This window comes from Odocoileus virginianus, chromosome 31, assembly GCF_023699985.2.
Source record: "Odocoileus virginianus isolate 20LAN1187 ecotype Illinois chromosome 31, Ovbor_1.2, whole genome shotgun sequence".
Classification (NCBI taxonomy): domain Eukaryota; kingdom Metazoa; phylum Chordata; class Mammalia; order Artiodactyla; family Cervidae; genus Odocoileus; species Odocoileus virginianus.
The window spans coordinates 17,456,022-17,481,514 of record NC_069704.1 but is presented as its reverse complement, the minus strand read 5'-3'; the positions used below and the strand labels follow the sequence as shown (position 1 = coordinate 17,481,514).

The window sequence follows — 25,493 nt, the reverse complement described above, 5'->3', positions numbered from 1 at the left end:
AAATCCCAAATAGAGGAATCCTGAGACAAAAGAACAAAACTGAAGGCATTCCTGGGGGCAAACTATATTACAAAACTCTAGTAATCAAAAGAGCATGGTACTGGCATAAAAATAGACAATAGACCAATGGAACAAAAGAAAGAGCCCGGAAATGAACCCCACTTATACAGTCAAAACATATTTGACAAGGGAGCCAAAAATACTCCATAAGAAAAGTATAGTCTCTTCAATAAACTCTGTTGGGAAACTAGAAAGCTATATGCAGTAAAAGGAAATTGTACCCTCATCTTCCACCACTCCCAAAATTAACTCAAAATAAATCAAAGACTTAAATATAATACCTGAAATTATAAAATCCTGGAAGAAAACATAAGGAAACATTTTCTTGACATTGGTCGTGGCAATCAGGTTTGCACATGCCACCAAGAGCACAAGGAGCAAGAGCAACAGTGAGCCCGCGGGACCATGCCAACCTGCACAGCTTCTGCACAGACAAAGGGCAACAGGACACAACACAGCCTGCGTATGACAGGCACAGCGACGCACCAGAAAAGCGGTCAACACCCAAAACAGATAAAGAAATCCCAGACCTCAATAACAGAAACAGTCCACTCAAAAAGTGGGCAGAAGAACCGAACAGACATTGCCCAAAGAAGATATACAACTGACCAACAAGTACATGAAAAGACGCTCAACACTGTTAATTTTCAAGGAAATGCAAATCAAAACCATGAACAGAGCACTTCGCATTAGTCAAAATGGCTGTCATCAGAAAGACAAGAGCAAGCAAGTGCTGGTAAGGATTTGGAGAAGAAGAAAGGCCTGTACACTGGTGATGTTTCTATTAATTGCTTCAGCCACCAGGAAAATAGTATGAAAATCTCTCAAAAAATTAAAAATAAAACTACTATATGATCTATAAAGCCCTCTCCTGGGTATACATCCAAAGAAAATGAAACCAGGATATAAAAAAGATACCTGTACTTGCTTGTTTATTATAGCATTATTCACAATAGCCAAGGTATGGTAGAAATCTATGTGTCTGTCAAAGTGGTGAATGATAAAGAAAATATGGTATATACAAACAATTAAACAATAATCAGATGTGAGAAAGAAGGAAATCCTGCCTTTTGAAACAACATGGATGAAGGACTCTTGAGAGCATTATGGTAAATGAGATGTCAGACAAAGAATGACAAAGTATCTGATATCATTTACATGTGGAATCTAAAAGTGCTGAATTTACAGAAACAGAAAGTAGAATGGTGGTTAACAGAGGCTAAAGAAACTGGGGAGATGCTGGTCTAAGTGTATAAACTTACAAGATGAATACATTCTGGGAATCTAATGCACAGCATTGTTATTATAGTTAACAAAACTGTCTTATACACAAAAAGGTTTCTAAAAGACTAGGTCTTAAAAGTTCTTACCATCAAAAAATAATTATAGGATGTGATAAAAGTGTTAGCTAATGTTATAAATACCACCTCTACATTTGTGTAATAGGAATAATTGGACTAACTCATTGTAGTATTCTAAGAAACACATTTGATATTTGAAAGTACTATGCAAATGAAAACAATGTAAGTTTTCAAATAATACCACCCCTCCCCCACCAAATCGCTAATACTTATTTAAAGACTTTTTTTCTGTTTGGGTCTTAAAATCCTCAGATGTTGCGGTAATGTAGACAGTGATACGTGTTTCGTATTTGAGTTGCATTACAACAAGAATATGCTAATTACATGATATAATTGGATCTAACTCCATTCCCCCTGGAGTTTGGGAAAGTTTTTAATCCTCCATGTTTACAGTCTTAATTTCATTTTCTTTCAAATATTAAACCCCTCCCTGACTTACCACAAAAGCTTATAAATTGCCTTGGAAGGCTAATGGTTGGTCTTTTGGAGGATGTTTCTGGAGTTCAAAATGTAGAAAAGCAGTTAGACAACCACAAAGTCCCCAAGAATCTCTGAATTATTTTACATATTTTTTCCTAAGCTTAAACTAGAAACTCTGGACTTTAGAGGAAAAATATTTTTAATAGATTCATCTATCAGTTTTACCTGAGGAATAATCTATTGGTAAGTCAAAACTTGAAGAAAGTAATTATAGCACTCTGATTATTATCTAATGCTTACCAATATCTTCTCTCTTTATCCTGAATATTATACATAAAATTGAAAGCATTTTTTGAGTCTGTAAAGCAAATCTGCAATTAAGGGAGAAGACTGATCTCAAAAGGAAAGGAAACCATTCCTCGGGCTCAGAGATACATAAATGATAAAATGTTACATATTCATCTGCTGTAAATACTGTTTCTCAGATTTCGGTAAGATATCAATTTTATATGCTTAACTTACATCTAATTTCTCATCTTTCAAGTTTTCATCATTTAGTGTCATAATGTTCCATGCTATATTTTAGACCATTGATGGGTAATTTTCACATCAAAGATCTGAGGTATGATTTGGCTACCTTTAAAGAAGACAAAAAATATTCCAAATCATTTCTAAATCTAGGTATTCTAAAATAAAATACAGTGTTCTTTGCTACATCTGCCTCTTCAAAAACACTTCTTCTTCCTCTCCTGCCCTCCCCACAGCAAATAGAATGAGAACATTAGATTCCTCTAATTAGTGATCTTAGAGACATTATTGAGAAACAGGTGTTATCTGATATTTTCTTTAGCATCTAAGCAATTTGAATGCTAGTATTAGACCTATAATCTGCCAAAAATAGCAATCTGTCCTAAATGTATGGAACTGCAATGCAATCATTTTACCATCTTTAGATGTTGCTATGACCACCATATTTTAAAATAGCTTTTAAAAGCTTTAAAAAATACCTGAGATACCATATCACCTAAATGATTATATTCAAAATAAGTACTGATTCAAATTACAACAAACAATATGATTCCTATATCTAAACCTGTATGTATAAATAAACACAAACCACCTCTTCCATGAACACTTTCTGGAAGCTCCTTGGGACAGAATAACAAAATCAGTACCTCTTAATCAAATGCCCCCGAGCTCCAGAGTTAACTTTGACTCCAGAGAGTAAATTATGTAGAAGCAAAAGTCCACCATAGGCCCTTTATCTCTTGTTTTGATTACTACTGGCCTGGATTACTCTACTAACTTTGTATAACACAAATGTGACAGGGAAAAAAGGATTTATTCCATCTATTCCTACATTGTGCTAAGTGCTATGTAATTTATAGGAGAAATTTGGCTCATTGAAGCAAGTAAATCTGTGGTTGTTGTATTATTCATATGCCAACTATTCTGTTTGGATTCCAAGTTTTACTTGATTTAGCCTCTCTCCAATTGCCATTAAAACTAATAAAATTAACACAGTGTACTTCCCCTGTCTGAGATAACACACTGTTTGGAAAGAGAGTGACCTTTAAAACCAGTCAACACTTGCTTCCTACACACAATTAATTAGGCACAGAACAGAGTAAGTAATTTACCTTCACTCTGAATAAGTAATTTACCTTCACTCAGAATTGCTTTCTTTGTTTCTAAAATGAAAAGTCAAGAGCTTAGGAAAATGCCTTGTAAGGTACAAAACTGTAAAGTCATATAAAAGAAAACAGTAAGTTGTTCAACATATACTAAAATATTTGTATGAAGAATTCTCCTTCAGTCTTAAGAGAAATAGATGGTTGTAATGACTTCATTTGCTCCTCACCAATCCTTATTATATTCTGTGGCACAAAAAGCCATTGCTACACATATGTTGAATGAATTAATGTTGGATATTACATTTAGCTTCCGAAGTGCTTTCATTATATTATATCTCTGGATTCACTCACAGAATCTATCAATAAGCTTGTGATAACAGATGAGTAAACCTAGATTCTGAAAAGTAGTGCAGCCCTATCCTCCAGAGCATGTGAAAGATATAGAATTTGGAATTCAGTTTCCTAAGAATATAATTTAAGGTCACATTTTCTTTGAATTACAACTAATTATGACACCTTAAGTCTTCTTAGTGAGCAATGCAAAGAAATACAGGAAAACATAAGAATGGGAAAGACTACATATCTCTTCAAGAAAATTAGAGATACCAAGGGAACATTTCATGGAAAGATGGGCACAATAAAGGACAGAAATGGCAAGGACCTAACAGAAGCAGAAGAGATTAAGAAGAGGTGGCAAGAATACACAGAAAATCTGTACAAAAACATCTTAATGAACTGAGTAACCACAATAGGGTGGTCACACACCTGGAGCCAGACATCCTGGAATGTGAAGTCAGTGGGCCTTAGGAAGCATCACAATGAACAAAGCTACTGTAGGTGATGGAATTATAGCTGAGCTATTTTAAATCCTAAAAGATGATGCTGTGAAAGTGCTGCACTCATTATGCCAGCAAATTTGGAAAACTCAGCAGGGCCCACAGGACTGGAAAAGGTCAGTTTTCACTCCAATCCCAAAGAAGGACACTGCCAAAGGATATTCAAACTACTGTACAATTGCACTCATTTCACATGCTAACAAGATAAGGCTCAAAATCATTCAAACTGGGCTTCAATAGTACATGAACCGAGAACTTCCAGATGTACAAGTTGTATTTAGAAAAGACAGAGGAACCAGAGATCAAATTGCCAATACTTGTTGGATCATAGAAAAAGCAGGGGAATTTAAAAAAAAATCCACTTCAGCTTCATTGACTATACTAAAGCCTTTGAGTGTGTGGATCAAAATAAACTGAAGAAAATTCTGAAAGAGATGCGAATACCAGACCACCTTACCTGCCTCCTGAGAAATCTGTATGCAGGTCAAGATGCAGCAGTTAGAACTGGACATGCAACAAAGGACTGGGTCAAAATTGGGAAATGAGTATGTCAAGCTGTTTATGGTCACCTTGTTTATTTAACTTATATGTAGACTACACTATGCAAAATGCAGGGCTGGATGAAGCTCAAGCTGCAATCAAGAATGCTGGGAGAAAAATATCAACAACCTCAGATATGCAAATGATACCACCCTAATGGCAGAAAGTGAAGAGTAACTAAAGAGCTTCTTGATGAGGGTGAAAAGGAGAGTGAAGAAGCTGGCTTAAAACTCAACATTCAAAAAACGAAGATCATGGCATCCGGTCCCATCACTTCAAGGCAAATAGATAGGGAGAAAGTGGAAACAGTGGTAGATTTCATTTTCTTGGGCTCCAAAATCACTGTAGATGGTGACTGTAGCCACAAAATTAAAAGACACTTGCTCCTTGGAAGGAAAGTTATGACAAACCTAAACAGTGTATTAAACCTAGACAGTGTATCATTTTGTCAACAAAGGTCCATCTCATCAAAGCTATGATTTTTCCAGTAGTCATGTATGGATTTGAGAATTGGACCATAAAGAAGGCTGAGCGCAGAAGAATTCATGCTTTCGAAATTCGGTGCTGGAGAAGACTCTTCAGAGTCCCTCGGACTGCAAGGAGATCAAACCAGTCAATTCTAAAGGAAGTCAACCCTGAATATTCATTTGAAGGATTGATGCTAAAGCTAAAACTCCAATACTTTGGCCACCTGATGTGAAGAGTCATTAGAAAAGACCCTGATGCTGGGAAAGATTGAGCGCAGACGGAGAAGGGGACGACAGAGGATAAGATGGTTAGCTGGCATCACTGACTCAATGGACATCAGTTTGAGCAAACTCAGGGAGATAGTGAAGGTGAGGGAGACCTGGCATGCTGCAGTTCATGGGGTCACAAAGAGTCAGACAGGACTTAGCAACAGAACAACAACAGTTATGACTGTAGAAAAGGTCAAATGTTTCTTAAGTTCCTACTCTATTCCATAATCTTAGCACATGTGATAATAGATAAATTTAGACCAAGTTGCTCCATTATACAGGTGAGCACACAGCTGCTGAGAGAAGCTTAAAATTTTGAGCATAATGTCACAGAGCTCATAAGAGATACAACCAGATTTTTTTAAGCTCATGTACACTTGGCTACTATTGCTTATAATGTTCAACACATCCTAGGGAATATGGAGAATAACTGAAGACAAAATGAATATGTTCTTCTTCACCCAGTTGGCAATAGCTCTATAAAGTTATTACTTTCATTCTGTGTGTAAGTCCAAATGAGTCAGGTTCTCTAAAAGCTAGAGGAGGAGCCAATGACTGCCCTCAAAAACAATGTTTACAGACCCATCAAGCACAGTTCAATATTGGTGAGAAAAGTACATGACCCTGAACAATGTCTCTATGTTAACCTTTTTCTGTCTTTTCATCCTAATATTCCTTTGGTCAAAATTCCAAAGCTTCCCAATTGTCTGGAGAATAAATTATATTTGATGAACACTATATTTAATGTACTTTACAAACTGGCAAATCTTTGTTCCTCTTTTTCTTTATTTTTCTGACTATTGCACCCCATACATTGTTTTCTTTTCCAGAAGCCCCACTGATGCATTTTTATCTCAACCCATTACCTAAAACTATTCTTCCTCAGCTCATCAAGGTCAAACTCAACTGATGCAATGAAATATTGCCCTAGAGCTCTCTCACATGATCTCCCCTTCTTTGAAGTCCCCTGCATTGGCAGGCAGATTCTTTACCACTGGACCACCAAGTCCCTCCAAAGTTATACTTGATTTAAAATTTGCTGGATGAGCACTCCTCTCATTGACCCTGGAAACATCCTTTCATTCTTCAATGCTGACCAACCAATCTATGACTGATTTTTTTTTAAACTAAATTAAAGATTATTTGCAATATCTTTTCTAACTAAGCTTTAAGCTGTTTTTTAAATGCCTTATGTTTTCTTCAAATCCATTACATGTTGTTTTTATGGTGTCAGAACTCAATTTTCCTTTTCTTTGATATTTAACTCAACTTTCCTTTTCTTTACATATATGAGAGTTCCTTCTATTAAACTATATTATTGATCAGAGCTCCTTCATATGTGTATGCCTTATGTTGCTCTTTATGATTTTACATGTGTTTTTGTTCTGCTTTAAAACTTAGGTTTTAGTTAATCATGCTCTTCTGTATTTTTTCTTTTACGTGTACAATACTTTCCTCAGTCTTTAAAAAGTCACCTACATTCTCCTATAACCACTGATTCCACATCATTTTCTTCCCTAAAAATGAATGAACCCTTGTAAAATATATATTTAAATTTGATGTATAAATTTTACCATGCTACTAATCACAACTTTGCTTATTTTTTTCAACACTTTACAAGGATCTATTTATGTTGCTACATGGACATCTAGTTCATTTGCTCCTCACTTATGTAAACTGTTCCATAATGCATGCTCACATATGACAGACTCATTCCTCAGATGATGAATATCAATGCTGCCAAACTGATTTTGCCAGAAAAAACACAAGGATAAACATCCTCATGATTATCCCCTTACAGTCATGGGCAAGAACTTACCTGAGACATATTCCCAGGACTGGAATGACTGGGTCCTGTCCAACTTTAATACATCCATAGCATCTTCCAGTATATCAATGTACACTCCCATCAGAGTTCTACCTGCCCACACACTTGCCAACATTTGATACATCTACTTTTTTAAAGAAAATGAATATTTCATGGATATTTCAATGAGAATTTTTCTGATATGGAACATTTAGTAATCATTTTTCATGTTTTCCAAGTTTTAGAATCTTTCCATGTACTTGTCAACCCTTCTGTGAATCACTAATTGATATCCTTTGATCAATTTTCTATTAAAGTTTCTACATTTTAAAAGTTTTTCCTCCACCAAAAGTTCCCAAGATTTTCTATACTCTCTATTAATTTAATAATTCTTCACATATAAGTTGTAAATATATTTGATTTCCAACTGTACATATGATAATCCAAGGATCAAATTTTATTTTTTTTCCATATATAGACATTTTCTTGACAAGACCAACTGAACTATCACTTCCCCACTGTTTTAGTATGACAATTTCACAATATTCCACATTCCGGTAAAACAATGTGTCTATATTTGAGATCTCTTTTCTTTTCTACCAGACTATTTAAATGTTTCTGAACCATTATCATAAGATTTTTGTCATTGTGGCTTTCTTGGAGTGTTTTAAATATGGATTTCCCCCTTCCTTTTCTTTCTTTTTTTTTTTTTCCAATCCTTCATTTTATTTTTAATTCTTTTTTTTTCCATTTATTTTTATTAGTTGGAGGCTAAATCCTTTTCTTTTATAAAATTGTGTGCAAGTTGTACAAGTTTATTCCTCCATATACATTTTAGAACAGGTATTCATATACCTCCAAAAAAAATCCAGCTAAAATTAGAATGCATTTAATTGAATGTGTAGACTAATTTGAGGGAAAATGGAAGCCTTATATTTTTATCCCATTTCTTAACATAACATACTTTTGAATTACTCCTGTTTTGCTATGCTATTTAACTTTTAGTGATTTCTGTAAAGCCCTTGCAGCTGTAAAACTAGGCATCCTTATCTTAATCCAGATCTCAATTAGAATGTATAACCTGTCTCCATTAATTATTAGTGAATAGTGATTTCCTATAGATTTTTAATATAGTTTCCTTTCAAGATTAGGAAGTAACCTTCTGTTTGTGAACTTCAACTAGTTTATATGAAAATTATCAATTAATCTTCACCAAATTTATTTTGTGCCTCTCTTGAGATAATTGCTTTTTATTTCTTTTTGTTTAATTTTTTTTAATTGAAGTATAGTCGATTTAAAATATGTGCCAACCTCTGCTGCACAGCAAAGTAATTATACACACATACACATTCTTCTTTATATTCTTATTCATTATAGTTTATCATAGGATATTGGATATAGTTCCTTATACTATACAGTAGGACCTTTTTTCTCCATCCTATATACAATAGCTTACAACTGCTAGTCCCAAACTCTGACACCTTCCCTCCCCCCACTCTCCTTCCCCTTGGCAACCATACTCTGTTCTCTATGTCGGTGAATCTCTTTCTGTTTTGTAGATAGGTTCATTTGTGCTATATTTTAGATTTCATGTATAAGTGATATCACATGGTGTTTCATCTTTCTCTTTCTGACCTACCTTGATTAGTATAATAATCTCTAGTTGCATCCATGTTGCTGCAAATAACATTCCTTTGTACTTTATATGGCTGAGTGGTATTATATTGTATACATGGATCACATCCTCTTTATCTACTCATCTATTGATGGACATTTAAGTTGTTTCCATGTTTTAGCTATTGTGAATAGTGCTGCTATGAACATACAGGTGCACGTATCTTTTTTAATTATAGTATTGCCCGGGTATACATCTGGGAGTGGGATTGCTGGATCATATGGAAATTCTATTTTTAGTTTTCTGAGGAACATCCACACAGTTTTCCATAGTAGCTGCACCAACTTACATTCCCACCAACTTTAAGAGGGTTCCCTTTTCTCCACATTCTCTCCAGCATTTGTTATTTGTATACTTTTTAACGAAGACCATTTGACCAGTGTGAGGTGGGTACTTCATTGTAGTTTTGATTTGTGTTTCTCTCTAATAATTAAGGATGTTGAGCATCCTTTCCTGTGCCTACTGACCATATCTATGTCCTTTGGAGAAATATTCATTAAGGTCTTGTTGTCTTTTCATTTTTTCTATGGTTTTCTTTGCTTTTTATTTTCTTTCATCTACTGATATTATGATTTACTGGTGATGTTTAACAAAAGTCTAAGGAAGAACAATCCATACGCCATAAAATAACAGTCCTTCTTTGGATTGTTATGAATACAAACATTTAGAAATGTATCTGGCATAAGGTAATCAATACATATATTATTATTTTATAATTATTGTTGCTAACAAAATTACTTAAAATGCATGTTATTAAAATTATCTATTATTTATTGCATTGGTGGTTTTCAAACTATGTCCTTTGGAATCCTATAAAAATCAAATTAAAGGAGGAACAGTGAATAAGACCCTGAAGAGATATTGCTTTTCTCTTCCCTCCAAACCAGTGTAACTTATATCAGAGAAACTTTCTTTTATTTGCTTTGTATATTATACTTCTTATAAATGTTATTTGTGAAAAAAATGATAGCTGTATATCACTAGTATTTAAATGTATTTTGAATAAAAGCATTGTTACTCGAGTTGATTTCTTAAGTGACAGTTCTTGCATAGGTAAAAATAAATTATGTGAGGCCTACAATACACAATATTACAATTCTCTATTTGGAATAAAAATGGCTTCCTAAATATATTCATTTATTTTCTATTTAAAAAAAGAAAAAACATTTACTTGAACACATAATTCCTCATTATACTGAGGGAGTTAGATACTGTAGTGATACAAAGACACGTCTCTTCAGTGAGGCCACTGTCCTCATGGGACAATATGAAATGACTAACTACCACCAGATGATACTGAGCTCTAAAAAGAGACTGAGTCACACAGGACTGCATTAGGAATTTGATGAGCCCTAGACATTTCTGCCTTCATGGGCCCTTTCTTCCATAAAGTAAGATTAAACCTTACATCTTACATCTATGTTGTTATTAATGTAGACATACTAAATGTTGTTTAATCACTCAGTTGTATCTGACTCTTCATGATCCCATGGACTGTAGCCTACCAGGCTTCTCTGTCCATGGGATTTCCCAGGCAAAAGTACTGGAGTAGGTTTCCATTTCCTTCTCCAGGGAATCTACCCAACCTAGGGATCAAGGCCATGGCTCCTGCCTTGGTAGGTGAATTCATTTCCATTGAGCCACCAATTGGTAACTAATAATCATCTCCACTGACGAGCAAAGAAGAGAGAGAAGAGGGTACTCTGGTACACTCTGGTAAAATGGAGAACGTGCTTCAAACCTAATGAGTCAGTTATACCTGAGCTCCACAATGGAAATGAATTTAATGTTTTCAAATACTACAATTTTTTTAACACAAGCTGAAAATAATTTTACAGCTTATATCCTACCCTTAAAACATTCATTTTAAAAATGTAATTCAAATTTACAAATTCAAAAAACACAGCACAAGAACCACTTGCAAATAAATTTTATCTGCCTGCTGCATCCAGATCACTGATACTAAATCAATGTGTTAAGAAGTAGAACCACTAGAAAGGGCAATAAACTAGCTTGAGATTCAAGCATCCTACAATCAAAAAGTGTTCCCTATTAACTCTGAGAAAATTAGCTTAGGATTCCTGCTCTAGTGGTCAGGGTTTAGAGTAAGAAATTATCCCATAGTTATCTCATTGCTTTCAAATACAGAACTATAGTAGCAAAGGGCTTTCCTGGTGGCTCAGTCGGTAAAGAAACCACCTGCAATGCAGGAGACCCAGGTTCATTTCCTGGGACAGGAAGATGCCCTGGAGAAGAGAATGGTAACCCATTACAGTATTCTTGCCTGGAGAATCCCATGGATAGAGGAGCCTGGTGAGCTACAGTCAATGGAGTCACAAGGAGCTGCACACAACTGAGCAACTAACACTTTCATAACAAAGAATATGATTCTTAAAACAGATTCTTGGAGACACTGCATTAACAAATATCCATTGTATTATCCCTAGAGCACTGTTGGAGAAAGGATATACACAATATGGGAAGAACCAATGATTCCGTGTTGAGAGAATTTGTCCTGACTGGGCTTTCTGCTCACCCAGAGCTCCAGACAGTTTTCTTTGTGTTAGTTCTGTGTATGTACTTGATGATCCTGCTGGGAAATGGAGTCCTTATCTCTGTAATCATCTGTGATTCTCATTTGCACACCCCCATGTATTTCTTCCTCTGTAATCTTTCCTTCCTGGACATTTGCTATACAAGCTCCTCTGTCCCATTAATTCTTGACAGTTTTCTTACAGTAAGGAAAAGGGTTTCCTTCTCTGGATGCATGGTACAAATGTTTCTCTCTTTTGCCATGGGAGCCACAGAGTGTATACTTCTAGGCATGATGGCACTTGACCGCTATATGGCCATCTGCTACCCACTGAGATACCCTGTCATCATGAGAAAAAGTGCTTATGTGCCCATGGCAGCTGGATCCTGGGCTGCAGGTATTGTTGACTCAGTGGTGCAGACAACTCTTGCAATGCAATTACCATTCTGTGCTGACAATGTAATTAACCATTTCGTTTGTGAAATTCTGGCTATCCTAAAATTGGCCTGTGCTGATATTTCAATTAATGTGATCAGCATGGCAGGGTCAAATCTGATTGTTCTAGTTATTCCATTGCTAGTAATTTCCATCTCTTACATTTTCATTGTTGCCACTATTCTAAGAATTCCTTCCACTGAAGGAAAACGTAAGGCCTTCTCCACCTGCTCAGCCCATCTTACAGTGGTGATTGTATTCTTTGTAACAATCTTCTTCATGTATGCTAAGCCCAAATCTAAAAGCTCCGGTGGTACAGATAATCAAGACATCATTGAGGCCCTCATCTCTCTCCTCTATGGAGTGATGACCCCCATGCTCAATCCTCTCATCTATAGTCTGAGGAATAAGGATGTAAAGATTGCTGTGAGGAACATGCTGCGTAGGAAAAACTTCTCTGATGGAATATGAGTAATGATTTATACTATGTAACTCAGAATTCAAAGCTGCTGAAGACACAAAATTCAAATAGAGAAGATTACCATGTGAAAACAATTTCACAAAGTGTCATTCAAAACTGTAAGATTTTGTAAATAGTGCTACAAGATCACTGAACTGCAACTGTTGCTTCAGGCCATGTTTTTCTCCAGATATATGATGAGGAATGTGATGGCAAGATCATTCAGTTTCAGTTCAGTCACTGACTCTTTGCAACCCCATGGACTGCAGCACACCCGGCTTCCCTGACCATCACCAACTCCCAGAGCTTGCTCAAACTGATGCCCATTGAATCAGTGATGCCATCCAACCATCTCATCCTCTGTCATCCCCTTCTCCTCCTACCTTCAATCTTTCCCAACATCAGGGTCTTTTCCAATGAGTCAGTTCTTCCCATCAGGTAGCCAAAGTATCGGAGTTTCAGCTTCCTCATCAGTCTTTCCAATGAATATTCAGGACTGATTTCCTTTAGGATTGACTGGTTTGATCTGCTTGCAATACAAGGGACTTTCAAAGTCTTCTCCAACACCACAGTTCAAAAGCATCAATTCTTCAGCTCTCAATGGAATATTACCCAGCCATTAAAAAGAGTGAAATAATGTCATTTGCAGTAACATAAACAGACCTAAAATGGTCATACTGAGTGAAGTAAGTCAGACAGCAAAAGTGAAATATTGTATAATATCACCTATATATGGAATATAAAAGTAATACAACTGAACTCCTTTATAAAATGGAGAGTCACAGACTTACAGAACAAACATATGGTTATTTTAGGGTGGTGTGTAGGAATATTTAAGGAGTTTGAGAATTACACTACTGTATTTAAAGTCATTAACCAACAAATACATCCAACATATCACAGGAAACTCTGCTAAATAGTATGTAAAAATAAATGGGAAAAGAATTTGAAGATGAATAGATACATGTAAATGTATGATTGAACCACTTTGCTGAACACCTGACAGTAATATAACATTGCTAATCAACTATATTCCAATATAAAATAAAAAACTTAAAATATATGATAAAATATATATTTATGACATATAAATATATGATATATGTTGGTTGCCAAAATATGTCTTGGTTACTGTTGTTACTTTTAGTTAGTTACTTTTTCATTTCTAATTGCAGAAATTAAACATGCTGTGGCTTTTCAGAAAACTGTTATGGAAATGCAAAATATTGAAAATCTCTTAGGAAGCCCAAGGAAAACATAATCACTCTTAAATATTTAGAAAATAATAAAGACACATGTATATTACCATATGTGAAATGGATGACCAATGCAAGTTCGATGCATGAAACAGGGAACACAAAGCTGGTACACTGAGACAACCCAGAGGGATGGGATAGGGAAGGAGGTGGGAGGGGATTCGGGATGGGGACACATGTACAACCATGGCTGATTCACGTCAATGTATGGCAGAAACCACCACAATAGTGTAAAGTAATTAGCCTCCAATTAAAATAAATTAATTAATTAAAAAGAAAATAATAATAAAGACAAAAGGTGTTCTAAAATATACTTTGTAACCTAAAATAAGTACACAGCCAATTACTCAAAATCACTATGAATTAGTACATATATCATATATTTATTCTAATATTGTTCATTATTTATAATTTCTTTCCACCAACACATAAAGCTGTTCATGATGAGCAGGAACTTTTCATTATTCTATAATATCAAAAAGATCTAGTAGAGGACATGACAAATAATGGATGCTCAATAAATATTTTTTTAAAAAATAAATGAACCACATCATGTATAAATACTGAAATTTGTATCTGCCATATCTGAGTTAACAATGGTTTTTCAAAAAATATCTGATTCAATATAATATTTTATAAATTAACTATATTAGCATTTTTCCTGTCATGGATCACAATCTTCTCATGGTGAAGGGGCTTGTGTAACTCAATGAAGCTATGAGCCATGCCATGCAGGGCCACCCAAGATGGACAGGCAAGAGTGGAGAGTTCTAACAAAACATAGTTCACTGGAGGAGAGAATGACAAATCACTCCAGTATTCTTGCTGCAAGAACCCCATGAATGTGAACAATATGAAAAGGCAAAAAGATGACACAGGAAGATGAGCCTCCCAAGTCAGAAGGTGTCCAATATGCTACTGATAAAGAGCAGGGGACAATTATTAATAGCTTCAGAAAGAATGAAACAGGGCAAACCGGAAATGATGCTCAGCTGTGGAAGTGTCTAGTGGTGAAAGTAAATTCTGAACAATATAAAGAACGATATCGCATAGGAGCCTGTAACGTCAGGTCCGTGACTCAAGCTAAATCAGAGGTAGTCAAGCAGGAGACGGCAAGAGTGAACATCAACATCAGGAGTCAGTGGCCTCAAATGGGCAGGAATGGGTGCATTTAATTCAGGATTCCATTATGCTTACTGTGTGCAAGAACCCCTGAGAAGAACTGGAGTAGCCCTCAGAGTCAACTAGAGAAGTTGAAATTCAGTACTTGGGTGCAATCTCAAAAATGACAGAAGGATCTCAATTTGTTTTTAAGACAAACATTTCACCAAAATAGTAATCCAAGACTATGCCTAAACTACTGATGCCAAAGAAGCTGAAGTTGACCAGCTCCATGAAGACCCACAAAGACCTTCTAGAACTAACACCAAAAAAAAGATATCCTTTTCTTTATAGGGGATTGGAATGCAGAGGTAGGAAGTCAAGAGATGTCTGGAATAACAGTGAAGTTTTATCTTGAGCTCCTTATTGCAAAATTGAATCCAATTTCTTAAGTTGAAGAAAGTAGGGAAAACCACAAGGCCATTCAGATAAGACCTAAATCAAATTCCTTATGATTATACAGTGGAGGTGACAAACAGATTCAAGAGATTAGATCTGGTAGACAGAGTGCCTGAAGAATAGTGGATGGAGGCTCCTAACTAAAGGAGGCAATGAACACCATCCCAAAACAAGAAATGCAAGAAGGCAAAGTGGTTGTCTGAGGAGGCTTTACACATAACTTAAGAAAGAAAAGAAGCAAAAAGAAAGGGATAAGGGGAAAGATACACCCAACTGAATGCAGAGTTCCAGAAAATAGAAAGGAGAGAAGGCCTTCTTCAATGAAAAATGAAAAGAAGTAAAGGAAATAATAGGATAGCAAAGATTAGAGATCTCTTCAAGAAAACTGGAGGCATCAAGGGAACATTTCATGCAAGGATGGGCATGATAAAGGACAAAAATGGCAAGGACCTAACAGAAGAGATTAAGAAGAGGTGGCAAGAATACACAGAAGTACTACACAAAAAATTCTTAATGACTGGGATAACCATGATAGTGTGGTTACTCACCTAGAACCAGACATCCTGGAGTGTGAAGTCAATTGAATCTTAGGAACTATTATTATGAACAAAGCTTGTGGAGGTTATGCAATTCCAACTGAGCTACTTCATATACTAAAAGATCATGCTCTTAAAGTGCTGCAGTCAGTATACCCACAAATTTGGAAAATAGCAGTGGCCACAGGACTGGAAAAGGTGTTTTCATTCCAATCCAAAAGAATGACAGGGCCAAAGAATTTTCAAACTACCAGAAAATTGTGCTCATTTCACATGCTAGTTAGGTCATGCTCAAAATCCTTCAAGCTAGGCTTCAACAGTATGTGAACCAAGAACTTCCAGATGTACAAGCTGGGTTTAGGAAAAGCAGAAAAACCAGAGATCAAATTGGTAACATACTTTGGATCATATAAAAAGGAAGGGAATTCCATAAAAACATCTACTTATGCTTCATTGACTATGCTAAAACCTTAACTGTGTGGATCACAACAAACTGTGGAAAATTCTTAAAGAGATGGGAATACCAGACCACCTTACCTGCCTCCTCGGAAACCTGTATGCAGGTCAAGAAGCAACAGTTAGAACAGGACATGGAACAATGAACTGACTCAAAATTGGGAAAGTTGTAAGACAAGTCTGTATTTTGTCACCCTGTTTATTTAATTTACATTCAGAATGCATCATGTGAAATGCCAGGCTGGATCAATCACAAGCTGGAATCAAGATTGCAGAGAAAAATATCAACAACTTCAGATATGCAGAAGATATCACTCTAACGGCAGAAAGCAAAGAGGAACTAAAAAGCCTCTTGATGAGGGTGAAAGAGGAGAGTGGAAAAGCTGGCTTAAACCTCAATGTTCAGAAAACTAAGATCACAGCATCTGGTCCCATCATTTCATGGCAAATAGATGGGGAAAAGTGGGAGCAGTGACAGATTTTATTTTCTTGGGCTCCAAAATCACTGTGGTCAGTGACTGCAGCCATGAAATTAAAAGACTCCTTGGAAGGAAAGTTATGACAAACCTGGACCGTGCATCAAAAAGCAAAAATATCACTTTGCCAGCAACAGTCTGTATAGTCAAAGCTACTATTTTTCCAGTGGTCATGTAGAGATGTGAGGGTTGGACCATAAAGAAGGCTGCACAACCAAGAATTAATGCTTTTGAATTGTGGTGCTGGAGAATACTCTTGAGAGTCCCTTGGACTGCAAGATCAAACCAGTCATTTCCAAAGGAAATCAACCCTGAATAATCATTGGAAGCACTGATGCTGAAGCTAAAGCCCCAATACTTTGGCCACCTGATGCGAAAAACTGACTCACTGGAAAAGACCCTGATGTTGGGAAAGACTGAAGGAAGAAAGAGAACGGGACGACACAGAATGAGATTGTTGGATGGCACCATCGACTCAATAGACATAAATTTGGGCAAATTCAAGGATATAGTGAAGGACATGGAAATCTGGTGTGGTGGAGTCCACAGAGTTGCAAAGAGTTGAATATGACTTAGCGACTGAACAACAACAACATTAACATTTTATCATACGATCTCCCTTAATATAATAAATTACCTTTTTTTATGTGATGTGTATCATAAAGGAGAGGAAGAAGCTTTGTTTATCAGATACCATAACTTTTCCGGGTTTGGAACATAATGAGATTAAGATAAAAGAGTCCCCTAGTAATGTACCCTAAGTTTTAAACCAATAACAACAGAAGTGACATGGTAGCAGGGAATTCCCTTTGGACTTTGAAAAGAGATCAGATCATAATGAAGACATCTCATCTCTGCATTGGATCACACAGTTTCTAAGTGGCTGGAGAACTAGACATAACTGGTAACCAACAGCAATTTTGCTAAGAGGATAAGAGGTGGCAAGCTATTCAACATATTGAAGAGCTACAGTTTCTGGTGTTGGAGGATAAGGAGAGCTCCAGTTGAGACAATTTCTGTTGCCTGAAGAATGCAGCCACTGGAGCAGTGCCAATGTTAGCAATGGAAACCCCACTTCTGTTGAAGGAATTGAGTCAGATAGGTCAATAGAAGAAAGCATTCTTTTCTTCCAACCTGTTGAAGAGTCCATGAGAACTGAAATATAGAACATACATCAAAAGTAAAAGACTATAACTACTTCTAAATTATAAAAGCAGGGCCTTAACATTTTCCTTTCTTGATAACACATAATTATTATTTTTCATAAGACTAAATAATTTAATTCATGTTTAGCACTAAATATTGCCTAGAACACCCTAACATCCAATAAACATCAGTGATTTTTTTTATTAATGCTCAGTGTATTTTAATAGGTCATAAAATTTTGAATAGGCACAAAATTGTCATTCTTACATTTTTACAGAGTAATTTTGATGATATTATATTATTATCTCTCAGCTTCAAATCCACTTCTCTTTATGAGTTTCAGCTGAGACACTGAAAACCACATTTCTTCTTTGCTAGCTAACATCTATTAAATTCTTCCAAAAGAGTCGCTAGAGAGAGAATTAAAGGTTTGATGAGGATGAGGGACTTGACCCTCCCTATTAGCCTTCTGCTCATGTTAGCATAACTCTGCTTATGGTTCTTCACCAATATAATGGCAAATTCTTAGCTGCTTCCAGTATTGGTTTCAGATTTTATTTCTTCTTTTCTATAAGCCAAGAAAAGGGGCTTCAAGAAAATAGCACTTCTACCAGTGCTATTTCCTCAGAGCTTTGAATCTGTCACTGAGATTTTACTTCCGGTAAATAAATAGCCATGCTAAGTCTTTACTTTGTCTTGAGGTATCTTTAAAATGATAAAATGTCCAATTCTATGCGTGAGAATTATAGTGAATCAGCTGGAGCATAAATAGATAACTAGCAGGAAGCTGCCGTCTAACACATGGAGCCCAGCTTGGTGCTCTATGACCACCTAGATGCATGGAATTGAGGCAGAGGTGGGGGGTGGCTTATGAGGGAGGGGATACATATATATAATGAATACTGCTTCACGATGATGTATGGCAGAGAACACTACAACACTGTAAAACCACTATTCTCCGATTAAAAAAATTAGAAATAGATTTTAGATTTGGTCAGATTGTCATTTCCATCTGACCAAACCTATCTGTTTTTTTCATTTTCATAGGCTTCCCTGGTTACTTAGTCAGTAAAGAGTCTGCCTGCAATGTGGGAGATCTGGGTTCAGTCCCTGGGTCAGAAAGATCCCCTGAAGAAGGAAATGGCAACCCACTCCAGTACTCTTGCCTGGAGAATTCCATGGACAGAGGAGCTTGGTGGACTACAGTCCACGGGATCACACAAAGAGTTGGACACAACTGAGTGATTAACACTTTTCATTTCCATACGTAACTAAATAACAAGTACTGGGAAAGACATTTGTATTTTCTTTAAATTTCCTTCCTTGTGTCTAAAATGTATATTATAAAAATCTCTATAGTCCAAATGAAATACAATAATTACCATATTATCATACAAAAATAAAACATCAAGTAGTTCATCAAGTCCTGAAATACATGTAACAAAGAATAAACTTAGGACCTTGAGAGAAGCAAACAAAAAACATACCTCTTCTCTTTTTTTCAATGTGTATCAAGCACTCACCTATTAATTAGTTACATACCAGATACACAGTCTTCCATGTTTACTAATTTGATAAATTAATGCATAAATAAATGAATGAAAGAAATAATATCAGAAATGCACATATATTTTCCAAAATAACTTATCAAGATCATACTATTGAATCCTCATGATAACTTTTCAAGGACCTACTGTTTCTCCAACTTTACAGAACAGAAACCTGATTCCAGAAATGTAGAAATACCTGAAGTCACAACCAGGATGTGCGAAGCTTTCTATTTCAATAAAATAATTAACAAACCTAACAACACAACTATAATGGGATACACATATCCTAAATTACATGTGGAACAGGTATAAAAATTGATACTTTTTTAGCCTGAGAGAAAGACTCTGCAAAATCAGTGAAAAAATATTAAACAGTCCATGTTCTCTCAATGAAACTAAAGGGAATTAACTAAATAAAAACTCTACAACCTAAGATAAACAAACTTATAAACGACTAATGAGTAGCAGTGATATTCAAAATATTTAACAACTTCTATGGAACTGAAACAACTTCTCATTCCAAAATATCAGAATGCGTACCTGCCATGATCAGTGTGCCCGTGGTAGTATGTGCCCACTAAATTTCAGCCTTGAGTATAGATTAGAGAAAAAAGAAAGACAAAAAAATTTTTTTAACTCATAAAGGCAAACCTGAGCTTATACCCACTAGTACAGCTGTACTCTTTTTATGGTTAGTGTCCATTCTGACTAATTGGTAGCTGTTCCAGTCTTTGTAAAATATTTTCAATATCAACCTCCTTAGAAATGAAACAGAATTAAAAACTGCAATTAAAATTTACCAGATACAGAAAACAAATCCATTCTTTGAAGGAGATGTTCATACTTGAATTTGTTTAAGAAACTTGACTTCACAAAGAGGGGAGGAAGCAAACAGAAAAGAAGATAGAGACAAGGCATTATCTAGAGAATTGAGTGCAAAGCCAATATGCAAGGTGTTGTGCTATATTCACACCTTATTACTTATTAAATCTTCACAGTAACCTTAAAAGGTATATCTCTTTGCTCTTAATTTTACAGATGAAGAGATGAAGATTAATAGATGTTAAGATCATGGAGGTTTTGACTGGGAAAGTTACTTTCCAAACCATAGTCTTGACCATGGAGACATGTTATTTCCTCTATTGCTTAGGAGCCAAAAGGGAGGTATTCTGAAGTCCAGTTCTATTCAGTCACTCAGTCGTGTCCAACTCTTTGTACCCCATGAATTGCAGCACACCAGGGCTCCCTGTCCATCACCAACTCCTGGAATTTACCCAAACTCATGTCCATCAAGTCGGTGATGCCGTCCAACCATCTCATCCTCTGTCGTCCCTTTCTCCCCTGCCCTCAATCTTTCCCAGCATCATACTCTTTTCAAATGTGTCAGCTATCTGCATCAGGTGGCCAAAGTACTGGAGTTTCAGCTTCAGCATTAGTCCTTCCAACGAGCACCCAGGACTGATCTCCTTTAGGATGGACTGGTTGGATCTCCTTGCAGTCCAAGGGACTCTCAAGAGTCTTGTCCAACAACACAGTTCAAAAGCATCAATTATTCAGCACTCAGCTTTCTTCACAGTCCAACTCTCACATCCATAAATGACCACTGGAAAAACCATAGCCTTGACTAGACAGACCTTTGTTGGCAAAGTAATGTCTCTGCTTTTTAATGTGCTGTCTAGGTTGGTCATAACTTTCCTCCCAAGGAGTAAGCATCTTTTAATTTCATGGCTGCAATCACCATCTGCAGTGATTTTGGAGCCCCCCCCCCCCAAAATAAAGTCTGACACTGTTTCCACTGTTTCCCCATCTATTTGCCATGAAGTGATGGACCAGATGCCATGATCTTAGTTTTCTGAATGTTGAGCTTTAAACCAACTTTTTCACTCTGCATATAAGTTAAATAAGCAGGGTGACAATATACAGCCTTGACTTACTCCTTTTCCTATTTGGAACCAGTTTGTTGTTCCATGTCCAGTTCTAATTGTTGCTTCCTGACCTGCATATAGGTTTCTCAAGAGGCAGGTCAGGTGGTCTGGTATTCCCATCTCTTTCAGAATTTTCCACAGTTTATTGTGATCCACACAGTCAAAGTCCAGTTGTATCTACATCAGGAGAATTGATCCAAAGATGTTAGAGAGCAAGAAAGTTGAAATATCCTAACTGGATTTAACCTTGTAATTTCTCCAAAGCCATTAACTGGATATATCTGTGACATATTAAGGAGACAATGATGATCATGTCCTTGGTGATTATGGTAAAGGCCATGAGTAAGAGTGGATAATACATGAATTTGTCGTGAGCCCAGTATTGCATCATCCTCCAGGGGAAAATAATCAATACACTTGTATTTAATAAGTAACAGAAAGTAATCACCATGAGCAAAGTGTTTTAACCAGAAAACTGCTAAATAAACCTAAAGTCATGGGTGTGATGCACTTTAAGGAAGGAGAACTTTTTAGGGTGTAAGAATCTTTGGCTTATCAAGGGAGGCAGAAAACATTACTGGTTATGAAATAGTATGTATGGCCAAACAATTTAGATTGAAATGTCATGAACATATCTACCTTACTAAGCTATACTCTCAATTCAGTTCAGTTGCACAGTTGGGTCCAGCTCTTTGTGACCCTATGGACTATAGCATGCCAGGCTTCCCTGTCCATCACCAATTCCCAGAGTTTGCTCAAACTCATGTCCATTGAGCTGGTGATGTCATCCAACCATTTCATCCTCTGCCATCCCCTTTTTCTCCTGCCTTCAATCTTTCCCAGCATCAGGGTGTTTTCCAAGGAGCCAGTTCTTCACATCAGGTGGCCAAATTATTGGAGTTTCAGCTTCATCATCAGTCCTTCCAATGAATATTCAGGACTGATTTCCTTTAGGATTGACTGGTTCAATCTTCTTGCAGTCCAAGGGACTCTCAAGAGTCTTCTCCAACACCACAGTTCAAAAGCATCAATTCATCAGTGCTCAGCATTCTTTACAGTCCAACTCTCACATCCATACATGACAACTGGAAAAACATTAGCTTTGACTAGATGGACCTTTGTTGGCAAAGTAATGTCTCTGCTTTTTAATATGCTGCCTCAGTTTGTCTTAGCTTTTCTTTCAAGGAGCAAGCATCTTTTAATTTCAAGGTGGCAGTCACCATCTGCAATGATTTTGGAGCCCAAATAAATAAAGTCTGTGACTGTTTCCATTGTTTCCCCATCTATTTGCCATGAGGTGCATCTATTCACCATGAAATGATGGGACCAATGCCATGATCTTCATTTTTTGAATGTTGAGTTTTAAGCCAGATTTTTCACTCTCCTCTTTCACTTTCATCAAGAGGTTCTTTAGTTCCTCTTTGCTTTCTACCATAAGAGAGCTATCATCTGCATATCTGAGGTTATTGATATTTCTCTCAGCAATCTTGTTTCCGGCTTGTGGTTTAACCAGCCTGGTATTTCTCATGATGTACTCAGCATATAAGTTACATAAACAACAGAGTGACAACATACAGCTTTGACGTACTCCTTTCCCAATTTGAAAACAGTCCAGTTCTAATTGTTGCTTCTTGGCCTGTATACAGGTTTCACAAGAGGCAGGTAAGGTGATCCAGCATTCCCATCACTTTAAGAATTTTCCAGTTTATTGTGATCCACACAGTCAAAGGCTTTAGCATAGTCAATGAAACAGAAATAGATGCTTTTCTGGAATTCTCTTGCTTTTTCTATGATCCAATGGATGCTGGCAATTTGATCTCTGGTTTCTCTGCCTTTTCTAAATCCAGCTTGAACACCTGGGAGTTCTCATTTCATGTACTGTTGAAGCCTAGCTTGAGAGAATTTTCTATATTACTTTGCTAGCCTGTGAAATGAGTGCAATTGTGTAGTAGTTTGAACATTCATTGGCATTGCCCTTCTTGGGACTGGAATGAAAACTGACCTTTTCCAGAACTGTGGCCACTACTGGTATATAGAGTGCAGTACTTTTACATCATTATCTTTTAGGATTTGAAATAGCTCAGCTGGAATTTCATCATCTCCACTAGCTTTGTTTGTAGTGATTCTTCCTTAGGCCCACTTGACTTCACACTCCAAGATGTCTGGAAATAGGTAAGTGATCACAGCATTGTAGTTATCTATGTCATTAAGATATTTTTTGTATGCAGTTCTGTGTATTCTTGCCACCTCTTAATATCTTCTGCTTCTGTTAAGTCCATACCATTTCTGTCCTTTATTGTGCCCATCTTTGCATGAAATATTCCCTTGATATCTTTAATTTCCTTGAAGAGATCTCCAGTCTTTCCCATTCTATTGTTTTCCTATATTTCTTTGCATTGTTCACTTAGGAAGGCTTTCTTATCTCTCCTTACTCTTTGAAACTCTGCATTCAGAAGGGTATATCTTTCCTTTTCTCCTTTGCCTTTCGCTTTTCTTTTCTCAGCTATTTGTAAGGACTCCTCAGAGTCAGGATACTGAACTCCAAAGCCATTTTCTTTCTATAATTGCAAGATGCATATTTTAAATCATCAATATAATTAGAATAGAAAGCACCCTTACTGAATACCTAGTATGTATCCATACCTACCTTAAATTTTTCATATGCACTCCCTCATTAATTCACAGAATAACAATATCAGGTATCTTTGAGTTCCTAATTTTATAGACATGGAAACTGAGGCTTAGAGAGGTGTAAGTGACCTCATTGAGGTCATAGAGGTAGTGTCTGACAAACCTGGGCTGTTGAACTCCGGAGTCTAATGTTCTCAACCACCTCACTCTTCTGTTCCTAAATGACAGAAAATGCTTTGCTCCTATAGAACCAGTAAAGCCACAAGTATAATGCAGAGGAAAGATCCTCCTTTATCACAGAGAATCTCACAATCCTAAAATGTTCTCTTCACCAACACATGTGCTTAAGTATTTTGACAAAACACACGGGGAATGGCTGAAGGAAGTAAAAAATTGTAGCCTGGTATAAGAAAGACTCAGAAACTGCAATCTGGAAGTACTTGAAAAGCTGTCATGAAAAAGGAGCATATACTTATTCTTGTTTTTCCACAAGGAAAGATGGAGGTTGCATACAGAGAGTTAATATACAGCTAAATATATATAAATATACACTACATAAAGTGCTCTAATCGCCACTGGATTGGGGGCTGAAGTAAAATGAACATCAATCACACTACAGGTGTGTTCCGTAATCTCATAAGGGTTAGAGATAAATTAATTTTAAAATGATTTTCAGTTCTGAGATGGAATCATTTAGAATTTGACTACTCCTCTGGTGTGACTGTATCATTTCAGTTCAGTTCAGTGGCTCAGTCATGTCCGACTCTGAGACCCCATGAAAACTGCAGCACGCCAGGCCTCCCTGTTCACCATCTCCTGGAGCTTGCCCAAATTCATATCCATTGAGTCAGTGATGTCATCCAACCATCATCCTCTGCCATCCCCTTCTCTTCCTGCCTTCAATCTTTCCCAACATCAGGGTCTTTTTCAATGAGTCAGTTCTTCCCATCAGATGGCCAGAGTACTGGAACTTCAGCTTCAGCATCAGTCCTTCCAATGAATATTCAGGACTGATTTCCTTTAGGATTGACTGGTTTGATCTTCTTGCTGTTCAAGGGATTCTCAAGAGTCTTCTCCAACACCACAGTACAAAAGCATCAATTCTTCAGTGCTCAGCTTTCTTTATAGTCCAACTCTCACATCCATACATGACTACTGGAAAAACCATAACCTTGTCTAGACAGACCTTTGTCGGTAAAGTAATGCCTCTGCTTTTTAATATGCTGTCTCAGTTTCTCAAAGCTTTTCTTCCAAGGAGGAAGTATCTTTTAATTTCATGGCTGCAGTCACCATCTGCAGTTATTTTGGAGCCCAAGAAAATAAAGTCTGACTTTATAAGAGTGTGACTCTATAAGAGTATGTGTTTAATTAACTTTACCATTATTGAAATTATTCCAAAATAAATAAAATACATGCATTCTCCCTAAAGAATATATTAGAATTATCATGGCAGCATTGC

General features: G+C 36.5%; 1 protein-coding gene and 1 long non-coding RNA gene across 2 annotated transcripts in view; one reads left to right on the top strand and one right to left on the bottom strand.

The window, feature by feature from the left end:
- Positions 1 to 25,493, bottom strand: part of LOC139032413 (uncharacterized) — a 123,744-nt gene that overhangs the window by 62,611 nt on the left and 35,640 nt on the right. The window lies entirely within an intron of this gene.
- On the top strand, positions 11,547 to 12,536 carry LOC110124304 (olfactory receptor 13C8). Its single transcript, XM_020872808.2, has one exon. It carries the CDS (start codon positions 11,547 to 11,549, stop codon positions 12,507 to 12,509), a length of 963 nt encoding a protein of 320 aa, XP_020728467.2. The 3' UTR covers positions 12,510 to 12,536.